Genomic DNA, 13,820 nt, shown 5'->3' on the forward strand with positions numbered 1-13,820 from the left:
CGGGGTTCGGGTCCGGCAGGCTGCTTCCTGCCCATCTCCCTCCTGCCTCCCGGATGTCCAGGGACGGGAACACAGACACATTCTCTGACTCACCTACGTGACCCCCGCTGGCACCCCAGCTCCGTGAGAGGCAGGCAGGACAGGAGCCTCCCCCCGACAGCTTCTGTCCACGGGGCAGGCGGGAGAAAATGGGACCTGTCTGGGCCCACTTGTCCCTCTGCTACTTAAGGAGCAGAGATCTCAAACAAACTCATCTTTTTGTAGTTCAGATGGCATGTAATTTACTAAACTACATAAATACTTGCTAATCCATCTCAGGCAACTCAAGCCCTGGCAAGTAGGGACTTCAGACGCAGTCCATGCACTGGGGCCATCTGTCACTGGGAGAAGAGTGGCCTCACCTGGGCGGAACAGAGCAGTGCTGGCACCAAGTTCTGTGCCCCCCACCCCCACCCCACACGGCCACCGCTGCCCTCAGCACCTGCAGGTGGGAGAGGTAGCCCCACTGAGGGCACCAGGGGGCTGAGGGAGCTCAGGTCTTTGTTTCTAAACTGTGGCCTGAATCAGGGAGGAGGGCCCTGCTCGTTGCCTCCCAAGGTTGGTCTTTTTGATTTCTCCTTAAATTCCATTGGATAAACCAAAGGGTTCTTCCTCAAACATCTGTGAGAGAATAAGTGCCAGAAATGAAGGTATGGATGCTGATTAATCACTTTTCATAGAAGTCCGAAGAGCCTTGGCACCTGGGTCCGACTCACTTACTGTACCAAGTGGGACACGGCTGTTGGCACCAGAACCTTCTCTAGAAATCAGGACTCTGATCTCCAAGTCTCCCCATTTAGAAGGACGTGTGCTGTGCCCATTCATGCCTCCGCTACACACTGAACACATGTGTGTCAGGCGCCGGTCCAGGCGGGGGAGTAACGATCGAGATGACAGACACTCGGGCTGCTTGCCCTCAAGGAGCAACAATGTCAAGATGTTGCTTTCCATCTGCCCCTCTCTGCCTGAAATCACATGACATCAGAGCTCTCCTCACAGAAATCCGTGCCAGGGGCGGTGGAGGGGGGCAGCTGGGCCCCCATGGAAACCTGGCCCGCGCCACCTTCCGGATCTGGGCTGAGGGCAGCACGGGTGGTGGGTAAGAACAAAGAGGAGACCGTGGGAAACAGACCCCCCACCTACACACAGAGGCACACAGTGTGGGGTGCAAGAGGGCCCCTGGCCGGGGGTGAGGTCCCAGGGCAAAGAGGTGGGGTCTCTGTTTTCTCCACCCCTCCCCCTGCATGCAGGAACATACCCTCGAAGAAGAAAAAAAAATTTTTCTTAGCTACATGTGATCCACAAAGACCCACTCTGTGCCCTGGCTGGGTGTCCTGGACCTCCTGGAAGGGATGTGGCTGGGGCAGGTGCCGGGCACACTCGAGCAGGGAGATGAGGGGTTTCTCCCTCTCCACCAGCCGAGAGGCTGAGCACAGGCCCCTGTGAGGCAGAGACGGGAGGATGGGACCAGGATGCTTTTGTTTTGTGCTTTTAAAATTTCTAAGCACAGTTTAGGAAACTATATTGGTTTTGGCTTTTTTACTCTTGTCTTTTTTTAATCTTTCTCATGCTTACGAGACCCATTAGAATTCCCCAGTCGGCTGTGACTCTTGCTCAACCCACGGTTTCGGCCCCACCTTTTTTCCCCCCTCAGTGTGGTATTCAGAAACCGCGCTGGCTTACAAAATGTCTATAAATAACAAAGACACACCACGCGTTCGCTTGCAAAATAACAATCAGAGGGGGAAATTCGGCAAGAGCAAAAACGCTGAGGCACCCTGTTCACGAGGCTCTCGGGGAGCGCCAGGGAAGAGGAGCCTGCAGGTGGCGCGCTGCTGGCGGCCAGGTCCGTGGGAGCGCCAGAAGGAAAACTAACTGCATCCCCTTCGTCCACAGAAGGGTGGAAACAACTGGTACTTGTCAGGGGGAAAAAGAGTGCCGCACAGACAAGGAGAAAGAACAACTCTTGTCTATTTCACCGGCGAGATCGCATGAAAATTACATGACATGACACAACGTGAAAATCACTGAATTTTACCGCCAGGGATGACTGCACCTTCCTAATATTTTGGTAACGCACTTCATAACCATTCTATCTGTGGTTCACCTGTCATTCTTCCGGCTCTCCGCTCGAGAGGCTGCGAATACACTTGCCGCCCGGAGCGGAGATTGAGGCTGGGCGTGAGACCGCCATGGGTACGGAACAGCAGACGGGAAAAAAAGAGGCCAGCAGGACAAAGCCAAGAGGAAAACCTCGGGAAGTAACTGGGAAGGATGAGCAAAGGAAGCAGTACTCGAGTCAGCAGAGAGAGGTGGGTTTTGTGTGTCATTTTGTTTTGAAGTATTGGCGGCGGCATCTTGCTCGCTAAGCAAACGGGATGGATGGATGTAAGAAATAAAACCTATTTTGCAACCTGTAGCTGCATGATTTCGTGACTGTCGTTTCTGGGCTTAGGTCACTGGAGCTAGGGGGAAGAGTATGTCGGTGTGGGGGCTGTGACGTCCGCCCTTGCTCAGTGCCCCCTGATAGGAGAAGAGAATGCTGTTCAGGGTCATCAGTCAGGAGAGGAAGTAAGTGTGGAGCTGACCAAGGAGAATGCTGGAGAAGGATGACTGCGAGGGTCTGGCTCTCTTCTTCCAGCCCCAGTAGCGACACAGTCACCAATATTTGTTGATGCCTGTTCGTTTGTCATCTGAATCCTGAAACCAAGTATTACCACCCCCACTTTACAGATGAGGGAATTGAGACTTCTCACTAGCTAACCTACCCAAAGTCACAGAGCATGAAGCAGTTCTTCTGGGATCTGGACCCCAGGCACTTGACTGTGGGGCTTCCAGTGTTCTTAGCCCCTGTAGGAGTCAGAGACCCCAAGAAAACAGAAAGTCACCAAAAGAATTCTATTTCTAGGTGCATAATCTGGCAAGGAGGATAAAGCAAAAGCCCACTGACTCCTTGTGGAAATAGGGTCCTGCGCTTTTCAGGTAATTTCAGGGATGCCTAGAACTAGGAAGCGTTGGGAAGGACAAGAGAAATTCAGAAGCACTCTTGGATTTCTCTCACGTTTGCGACAAGGCAGGAGGGATCCCCCCACACTTGAATGATCAACGAAAGCCTCCCCGCTCCCTAAGAGACATACCTTGGTTGTCGTTTCTAGAATGATTTCTTTGTGCAGAAGTTCAACCACCATCTTCACGTGGCCTTCTTTAGAGGCCAGGTGCAAGCCGTTCAGCCCATTCTGTAAAGAGCAGAGAGGCAGGAAGAGTGGTTAGGGGACTATGCATTCTGCTGTTCCAGTGGCTGAGATGAGGCCACTTCCCTGTGAAGAGATGTGTGACGGGCTGGAAGGGAAGAACGGGAGGGGCCCTGAGTGGTGCTGGTCCAGCCTCTCCAAGCTCTTTTCTGCAGAAGCCCCAGATAACAGGAATGCAGGGCGATAACAAGACCACCTCTCCCTGGATTCATCTCCATCTTAAGTGTGGGGAAGCTCTCACTAAGGCAGTGGGTGACCTTGAAATTCAGATCTTGGCCACGCTTTTGGCAACCACTTCATGGAAGTGCTGTAGCTTCAACCCCCTGGTTAATTTTCATGGCACCAACCAGTAAAAGCAAAGGGGCAACACCAGTGTATCTTAAACACTTGTAGAGATAAGTGCATATTTAGTAACAACAAAAAAAAACAAACCACCATTCTGAAAGAAGCTCTTTGAAGAATTAAATACCACCAACCATCCAGCTATATAATTTCTTTGACAGACGAATCAGTATTAAAATAGCCCCTTGGCCACCTAGACTTTTCAAATGTGGTCAAAGCTTGTCTGACAGTTCATTTGTGGGGTATGGGGTGGGGAGAACCAACACCGTCCACACCCAAGGGGCAGTCCACAGGAGTAGAACTCTCCCTGACCACAGAAAGTTCCAGCTGTACATGGCGAGGCTTGAGAGAAGGGTTTACTTGGCACACTCGCATGTCCTGTCTTCTGATCCTTGCACTTAAGATGCCTGGAAACTTCCTGGCAAAAGCTGACTTCGGAGAGTGCGACTTAGAGCCACACATAATTCCGACAATATGATGGAATTCATTTCGCTTCCCGTGACGAGCAGATCTTGGTTCCATATGGAGGATGATGTTATGTTAGTCAATCAGCACTCCCCGTGCCCTACTGTTGTGTTTTCTTCCTCCTCCTCCTCCTCGCCCACCAGCCACCCCGCCCTCTTCTCCCATTCCTTCCTGTCTCCTGCTTCAGTCAACGCCCTTCTAGCACGTTGCCTTAGCAGGGGGTGCCCGGCAGCCACTGCAGGCTCTGGCCCATGGAGAAGACCCTGGCCACCACAGCGGGAGGGGCGTGGCTCCTGGGGGTGTGGCTCCTGCAGCCCCACCCACCACAGCCCCTGAAATCCCCACCCTCCCTTTGGGTCCCAGCATTCGTGACCAACGCCGAGGGATTTTAGTCCTTGCCCTGGACCCACCTCTAAAACTCTCTTTACACTGGGGCCTTGAAGACGTTCCTGGGGTGGCAGAGAAAAGAGGAGGTGGGCTCCGAAGGGAACGTCCCCTCATTTCCGTTCAATCGGTCCCCGCACCCCCACACATGCAGAGTGCAGCGGGCCAAATCTTTGCACGTCAGCACGCCAGCATGGTAGGGGGTTGGCGGGGGGGGGGGGCGATGAGGACCCTCTCATGCAACACAGGCAAATGCCTAGAAATTACCGTGAGATGATTTCCTCTTGCAGACTGTGCACACCATTAAAGGCAGTGTCCAAATTGGTGTGAATTATTCACACCCTGGTGTGAACAGGCTTATCGGATCAAGGCTGGGTCCGTTTGATAACGGAAAGGGAGACAGTGATCTGTGAGAACAGGAAGCTGGGGAAGGGAGAAGAACACTGGGTGGCAGCAAACCAGTTCTCCTCAAATCAATTTGCAAAACACAAATGCGCTGAAAAGCAATCTGTCCAGGGACGGGGCTCCGGAAGCCTGGAGCCCTTCTCTGCAGCCTCCAGCTTTCGGCCTTACCCCAGGGCAGCTCTGCGCAGGAGCCCCTCCTCCCTCCCGGAGCAGTGCGCCCTGCCAGCTCCTCTTGAAACCCAGCCGTGTTCTGGAAGGCTCCCTGCGATTGCTCAGGGCTCGTGCTGGTGTTTGCAGCTGCTGCAGTGTGCTTCCCGCAGGGGACTGGGCTGCGGCGGCAGGGAGAGTGGCATGGTGCTGCCTGGTCCCTTCCCATGAGCAGCCGCGGCTCCCGAATGCCTCAAAGCTGGGGAGTTGGCAAGTCAAAAGGAAAACACCTAAGTGGACAGCCGATGATCCGGGCTGTCTGTCCCTGCTCTTCTGAGCCCATGTCAGCATCTCCAACCAGAAGGATTCTAGACATCCGGTCTGCCCAGAGAATGGAGTGGAACAGGCTGTTGGGATCCCTGAATGCTGAGGAAATCAAGGTCGGGGGTAGTCAAATGAGCAGCCAAGGTCACACATCTCTTCTAGAGCACAGCCAGGTAGAAAACAAATCTGGATTTCCCAAGGGAAAAAAGGGGCTTGGGGTTTTTTGGTGGTGGTGGTTTTAGTTGTTGTTTTTGCCCCTAGGAACTAGTATGTTTCCATCAGAGGATAAAAGCCCATTTCTCCTTGTTTTGCTCACCCAGCAGCTCAGAACAAACCCTCAGTCACAATCACTCATCCGGGTCTGGCCACGGCCACTCTAGTTTGATATTCAAGATTTTATTCCTTGCCCTGGTCCACAGAAAGTCCCTCTGCTTCCCTCCCTGCATCCCAGGCTTCCCCCTAAAAGCTACACTCTCGGCAGGAAGCAGTCACGGAAAAGGGACCATCGCAATAGATGGGTATCTTAAATTGTGTTACTCACCTTCCATCCCAGACCCTGGATCAATGTTCTCTTTCTTCCTTGTGACTTTGTATTTTTCTGACCCTATTTTTGATTTGTTTGTTTGCTTTCAACATGGTCACCCTAAGTCACCTCTGAGTCTATCACTGTGGTGATAGGAATCCAAGGCCCATTTGGCATAGCTGTCACACGCAAGGTGTCTGTGACATGCATGGGAGATACGCACAAAGGCCCAGAACTTATCACAGAATAAGAGCCACGGAACACAGCTGGACCAAACGCTTGTCTCAGCTGCTTTCGAAGTCCTGGCAATTACCTAATGCAAGCATTTCCTTAATCCAATGCAGACAAAAGTTACTGAGAACCTATTCCATGCCTGACACCACACTAGAAAGGAATACGATGCAGACCCTTATCCTTGAAGATCTCAATTTAGTAGAGACAACAGATGCATAAAAAATAAGTGTGAGATAATGTGAAAATGCCCAAAATGGCATGCATGAGATGAGAAGTAGCACAGAGGAAAAAGGAGCTGCTCTGCCAAGAGGGTCAGGAAATCTCCCCGGAGGCCTGTTCAAGGAAGCCTGTGCACAGGAAGGGATACAAATTCATTAACAATGGCAAGATGAGAAGCTGTTTCTGAGTTTAAATTCTAAACCCATGAACTAAAATTGCAGAGACCGTGCTCCCAGCCCTTCTCATCAAGTGTCCTCCTCCCATCCAGGAAGCATCTTCATTCAGGAGAAACACAAGCACCCGACCTCCAGCAGCAAGTTTTTTCCAGCAGCTGACCTCAGCAAGCAGCTGGACAGCTGGTCACCATCTAGCTGCTAAGGTGGCTGAATGCCTAAAAACTCATTTACAGCACACACAGTAAAGAACTTGCATAACTGTTTTATTGAATGCATTACTAGGGGCGCCTTGGGTGGCTCAGCTGGCTAAGTGTTAGACTCTTAGTTTTGTCTCATGTCAGGGTCTCAGGTTGTGAAATCGAGCCCCGTGTCGGGCTTCACATGGAGTCTGCTTGACATTCTTTCCCTCTCCCTCTCCCTCTGCTTCTCTCCCTGCAAGCTCTCTCTCTCTCTCTCTCCAATAAATATAAATCAAGTCTTTTTAAAAATGCATTACTAACAGATGAATGGATAAAGAAGATGTGGTATATATACACAATGGAATACTATGCAGCCATCAAAAGACACGAAATCTTGCCATTTGCGACGACGTGGATGGAACTAGAGGGTATCATGCTTAGCGAAATAAGTCAATCGGAGAAAGACAACTATCATATGATCTCTTTGATATGAGGAAGTGGAGATGCAAGGCGGGGGGGGGGGTTGGGGGGAGGTAGGAAAAGAAAAAATGAAAAGATGGGATTGGGAGGGAGACAAACCATAAAAGACTCAATCTCAAGAAACAGACTGAGGGTTGCGGGGGGGAGGGGGGACGGGAGAGGGTGGTGGGGAAATGGACATTGGGGAGGGTATGGGCTATGATGAGTGCTGTGAAATGTGCAAACCTGATGATTCACAGACCTGTACCCCTGGGGATAAAAATACATTATATGTTTATTAAAATAAAAAAATTTATTATTAAAAAATGCATTACTAGCCAATACAGGAGATCATTTCCAGTATTTTGAATGAACCACGGAGATGAATGCTAATCTACCACCTCTTCAAAACCAGGATCCATGTTTTATTTCAGTTAATTCAAGTTTAAGTTGTTTGCCGAAAGGAAAAGGTGAGCCGCTGAGCCTCGCCTTGCATCTTTCACCACCCCAGCTACCCCCCCGGCCCCTCCTCTTGATGCCGAATGGCAGACAGACTGCTAAGGGGGATGATGGGGAAAGTCACGTATTTCATATCCCAAATAACTGGGTGTTGAAGATAAGCAAGAAAAAGGTAAGACTGTGGCAGTAGTAAATGCTTCAGGTAAATTAGAAGCCGGAGAGCAAAGCAGTAACTACTTGTGGCCACTTTTTAACCACATGCCTTCCTTGGGAAAGCACTAGCTTGCCAGATCCCACTTCCTAAAAACTCCTCCTTCCGGGTCTCCAATTACATGTACATTTGGTTAACTGACATTGTCCCACAGCCCTTGGCTGCTCAGTTCTGTTTTCTCTTTGCCTACTCTTTTTATTCTGTTGTGTCAATTTTGATCATTTTCATGGAATTATCTTAAAGTTCTCTGATGTCTTCCTCATATGTGTCCAATCTACTGATGAGCCTATCAAAGAAACTCCTTATCACCAAGAAGCTGGCTTTTTAAATTTCTAGCATTTCATTTGATTCTTTCTTACACTGTCCATCCCTCTGCTGAAATTCTTCAGCTGTTCATGAATGTGTTCACCTTTCCTACTAGCTCCTTTAACACATTAATCACTGTTATTGTAAAGACCATCTGATTGTTCCAGTACCTCGTCTCTGAGTCTGCTTCTGTTGATTGCTTTGCCTCCTGACAAAGGTTTTGTTTTCTTCTTATGTGTGTGTATGGGTGTGTGTGTGTGCGTGCGTGTGTACTGACTTAGGTTAGTTGACTTGGGTTTGAGTTTTGCTATCTTCAGGGCACTACAGCCTTCAAATTCCACTAGATTGAGGCAGCTGGTATCATAAGCTTAGAGTAGGAGCAAGGTGCTGGAGAGATTCCTGTGTTCCTGATCTCCCTTCTGCTATCAGCCAGCCAGCATGCCCGTACCTCAGCGGGGGTCCTTCTCCATGCTTCTGCACCCCTCCCAGCAGTAATATGCTCTTTCTTGTTCTGGGGTAGGGAGGGAAGCAGGAGAGCTCTCCTTTGTTTTGACCTAGACTTAGTGTTACAAACAATACCACAAAAGGTCTTGAACCTGGACCTCAAAGCAGGGGCGGGGGGGGGGTGGGGTGGGGATTCTCGTTTTAAGCATTCTCTCCCCTCATCTCTGTGGCTGGAAGACCTACCTCGTCTTTGTACTTGGTCTTGGGTGGGAATTTCTTGCTCCTCCTCCAGCAGTAGCAGAACTCTTTTCATTACTAGTACACGACCATTTGGGGACCAGCATCGTCTCCTGCCCTCCCCTAGGTGAAAGGGGATTTTGCTTCTACCTTTCCTATAGCACGGCTGGGTCTTTGCTGTGTCCTGGGGCCAAGGTAGTTTGTTTCTATTCCTGCCCCTGAAGAATGGATTTTCACTTATGGTCTGAAGGTCAGAGTGTTTGTTTTTGCTTCACAGGAGGGAAGGATCCCGGGAAGCAGGCAAGGCTTTTTCTGTTCCTGCCTCTACCTCTGTCTCCAAAGCCACCAAGTGCCTCCTATATTCCTTTGCCATCCTGGGAGACTCTCTGGTCTCCTGACATATCCCAATATTTCTCATGAACACCCACCAGAGGCCTGTGGTTCCAGACACACTGCAGCTCACAATGACCTTTAAGAATTTGTTCACATTTTGGCTTGTATAACAGCTGCTTCTTTTTCCCATACTCTGCCACAGCTGAAATGGTAGGCCTCTCTTTGGAGGGGCTCACCCCTCTTCAGAATTCAGTTAACTTGGTTGCACAACTTGATCTCAAGCCTTCTGAAGGGCTCAGGACGAATTATAATTTTGTAGATCTTCCAGGCCTTTCTCATTGATAGGGCAGGAATGATGTTCTTAGAAGCTCTTTACATCCTACATATTCCCTAAACTGAGCCTTTAAGGACACCTGCCCCCATATGATCTCATTTCCCATGGTCCTAATAGAGCAGACAACACTTTTACGATCTTGTTTGGCAAAAGCGTTCATGCCAAGCATACACACCTGGAATTTTTCATCTGCCTTTGCTCTTTTTCAGGTAAAATGTCAATTTAGAGGATTTTTCTGAGAAGCAATCTGTCCAACAGGAGGGGGAGGAGTTCTCAGTTAGGATGTGTTTCTTTTAACATTTTTAAGAGGAAGGGAAAAAAAAAGTCACATTCAGCCTGAATGATTTAATTTGGAGTATTTTCTTGTACCAACTGTGAGAAATTCCATTGGCAAAATACACAATTCCAGACATTTGTTCTCAGTAAATTGTTCCTCTGTTTAGCATCTCTGATTGCCCCAATTACACTAATTGATTTCTAAATGTACAAATACAGTAGACATGTCACAAGGAATTTAACTCTTCTCCTGTCCAATGCAAAGGATTTTTTTTTTAAGATTTTATTTATTTATTTGTCAGAGAGAGGGAGAGAGAGCACATAAGCAGGGTAGGAGGGGTGAGACGGATAGAGGGAGAAGCAGGCTCCCCACTGAGCAGGGAACACGATGCAGGACTCGATCCCAGGACTCTGGAATCGTGACCCGAGCCAAAGGCAGATGCCCAACCGATGGAGCTACCCAGGCATCCCGCAGAGAATGATTTCAAATAGAAAAGCTATGATGTCCTGGGCTGCTACATCTCTCTGAAAAGTATAAGAACATCTCAAAAGCTGCTGCTTACTTTCCCATGTGAACACACAACCCTTCCACTTCCTTTTCTCAGAGTTGTTTATTTTACCCACAAACACGGCTCCCCCCACCACCACTATACTGAGCAGGCAGCCCCAGGTTGTGCCCTGAGGACCTTGAGGCCTGCCTCCGCCTCCCACACCCACGTGTTCTGAAACTTACGATTTCAGTCCCCCATCCTCTTTCTTTGAGCCAAGCAGAGTGTTTCTGGAGGACTTACGCTAACACGCTAAGGTAGTATCCAGAAAGCATGACCTTCTTTATTCATGAACACCTACTGGTTCAGGTCATCAAATTCGTTAGCTGCCATCCAGCCAGGCCCAGGGGCAATGGAGCCCTGGCCGGGAGAAGTTTTGATGGGGGAGGAAAGGACCAGAGTCTTGGGAAGAATAAGCCAAGGGCAGCGGTAGACAAAGGCAAGAAGTCCGAGGACCCCGAAATGAACAAAAAGAGGGGTCGGGGAGAAGGGCTTCTAAGTAACATGGCCTTCACGAGGCACTCCCCTTTACTCACGCGATCAGTAAAGGTTACTGGTTAATGGTTAACATATGGTCAATGGGTCAATCAGAAGATCTTGCCCATAATAAGGACAAGGGCATAGAGAGAGAGGGTCATACACCTAGGTCTTTACACTCACTGTCCCACCTTCCTATTCAATCTGGGTTCTCTATTAGTTTGTTCTAGCTGTCCAAAGGAGATCAGGATTCAACCCTATGTTATGGAAGTTTAATTCTCCAAATAAAACCCAGCTTGTACACTTGTGACTTCTAACTGCTCTATTGACGATCCCTATTTGTGGAGCAAGATCACTGACGTTACATATTGGGAAGTCTGCAGCCCTAAAACAGGACAGGAAATAAGATTCTAAACAGGGCTGTGGAGGAGAAAAAAGGATCGCCATTCCTACTCCAAATCCTGAGACTGATGAGAAAGAAAGGGGAAGGGAAGAAAGAAAAGCAGACTATGGAAACGAGAGGCAGAGACGATGAGGACCAAACGAGGTGGTAGAAAAGGAAAGAGGGGGTGACTATCACTACAGTCTGACTACATGAGAAAGTGAATGAAGCTGCTGGCCAAAAAATCACTGGAACACTAGAAATTTTGATTCCTTTCCCTAAATTGCCTGCATTAAATTTTCAGCCAAAACAAATGAGATAAAAAATGAATGGGAGTTTTCCCACCTTCCCTTCTGTTCCTTTTTCCTTCCCACCCCTCCCGGCTCAGAGACTTCAGCGTCTGAAGAAGCAGGAACCAGAAAGGGTGCCCTGCAGAGGTGCGGGCGGCAGTGTGTCTGCTCTAAGAGGTTGGGAGATTGTTGCCCTGAGCAAACAAGTCAATATACGGAGGGTGATGGTATCAATGGGAGTCAGGTTTCTCACTGTCTGAAGGGATTTATAAATGTGGAAAGAGGAAGGCCTAGCAAGAACTCTGAGGTGTTGGACTAGACCTAAGTACTGGCATGATCTCACGGATTTAAAAAGAAGACAGATGCAGAACTGGATCTGAATGTATGGACACACACATGACAACCAGTAGCAATGAGCACATCAAGTGACTGGATTTTGGTGTCTAAATACTATCCTCCACTAAAAGGAACCTTGGAAAAATGGTGGATCCAAGGCCGGGGCAGGGAAAGTTCAAAACCACCCTGGGACATCAGGGGCCAGAAAGGAAGGAAATGCTCAAAGAGTGGTAAGGGCATGTTGAAGAACAAAGAAGCCTGCCTATTGAGAGCATCTCCGCTGGTCTCATTTGGACTTGAACATCAACATAAATCACGAGAGTATTGTTTATAACCCATCTAATGAAAGAGGAGCCCATGAGTCTGCACAGGTATAAACAAAGAATGAAAAGATAAATCAATGAGGGAGGAGGAAAAGCTCATCCTTCAATAGAATACCAGCGAATACAAGTAGTAGAAATGACCAAAATGGAGAATCACTTTCTGGAACCATCACAGCGGCAGCTGATATAGGCAGAAGGTATCAGAGTGTGCCAAGGTTGGTGATTGGAACTTTGATGAAAGACAGGATATTGGCATTATATCAGAATATCCGCCCCCACAACACACACAAAATACTGATCAATGACAAAGGGAAAAATCAATGACACCAACAGATAACCAAGGTTAACATTACCTGGTGGAAAGGGGGCATAACTTCTAGGGTATTCCTACCAAGACTGCACTGCCTTGGTCTGGCCATAAGGAAACATCAGCAGACAAACAGCTGAGGTTCAGACTACAAAATGGAAACTGCTGGAAACATGCAAGACAGGCAAAGACTTGAGGAAACATTCCAGACTGAAGGAGACTGAAGAGAAATGACAAGTAAATACAGTCTGGAGATACCCTAAGAATAGAGAAAGAGAGAGAGAATTGGGAAGCTTGGAGCAGGCAGGAAGGGAAAGAGAGAGGAGGAAGACTGGGGAAAGACAGGAAGGGAGGGAGACGGGACGAGGGAGAAAAAGGGAGGGAACAAGGGAGAGGGAGAATAATTTCTCATTATCCAGACAGGTAGCAACATTTTAATGGAGTCTGTAGATGGTTGTGTGGCATCAATGCTGATTCCCTGCTCTGGAGGCCGGAAGGGTGGTTATGCGGGAAACTGTCTTGACTTTGGAGTGGTACACAATGGAATGTTAGGGGTGAGGGGGAATTATGTCATATGTAGTTTGTATTTTAGATGAACAGACAAACAGGCAGAGCAAATGCAATACAATGGCAACAGAGGGTCTAGGTGACAGAGCTGTGAGAATTCTTTGCGTTGTTCTTGCAACTTTTCGACAGGTACAAAAGCATTTACAAGTTTAGCAAAGAAGGCGGGAGGTAGGAGGGAGTCGTGGTAGATGAGAAGAAGAGGCTGTGGGGGGAGGGACCGGCGTGGTGGGGAACCTGGGCGCTGGTGGTGGTGGGAGAGGACAGGGGGGGCCCGTTAGGCTTCCGGCGTGCCTCCTGACTCAGAGCCAGAAAGGAGCTGAGCACCCAGAGCCTCCTGTTTCTGAAGGACCCACGAGGTCTGAGTTTTCCTGGAGGTCTGAGATTATTCCAAGATGGAAGGGCCGGAGAGCAACCACGCAAGACTGCCGGGAGTGGGAACCAGCGGATGGGGAAGCCTGTCCGGGAGGCCAGGCAGCACCTCCCGCAGGGTCATCCCCCCAACCCCTGCCTTGGTCTCACCTAGCGATCCAAGGGCTCCCCGGAGACTGCTTGGTGGGAAAGGTCTGTTAAAAATAGAGGATTCTGGAATCCAATCAACCAGAAGCCAGGAAGAGCTGAAGCAATTACCATAATCCTGGTGGAAAATCACCCCAATCTCCTTTGTCAGCCTGTCCTTGTCCCGGGAGTGGGGGAGGGAAGAGGAGCAGAAATGGAGAGATGGCCCACACTCATGTGGGGCGCGGGGGGGGGGCGCAGAAGGAAAGGAACAAGACCGGCTCTGAGCCCTTGGCCCTCCTCTGCTTCATTCCAACCCAGATTTAGCTCTCTTACCCAGGTAGCTAG

General features: G+C 49.2%; 1 protein-coding gene across 2 annotated transcripts in view; it reads right to left on the bottom strand.

The window, feature by feature from the left end:
- ANK1 (ankyrin 1) overlaps positions 1-13,820 on the bottom strand; it is a gene marked incomplete at its 5' end in the record, with an annotated part of 208,000 nt that overhangs the window by 66,840 nt on the left and 127,340 nt on the right. For both annotated transcript variants that reach the window (XM_080796212.1, XM_080796211.1), the window contains one exon: positions 3,177-3,275. In XM_080796212.1, coding sequence (XP_080652338.1) covers positions 3,177-3,275 — 99 coding nt within the window. The remainder of the gene's footprint in view (positions 1-3,176; positions 3,276-13,820) is intronic.

Source organism: Martes martes (assembly GCF_963455335.1).
Source record: "Martes martes genome assembly, chromosome: 2".
In the NCBI taxonomy this organism is placed as follows: Eukaryota; Metazoa; Chordata; class Mammalia; order Carnivora; family Mustelidae; genus Martes; species Martes martes.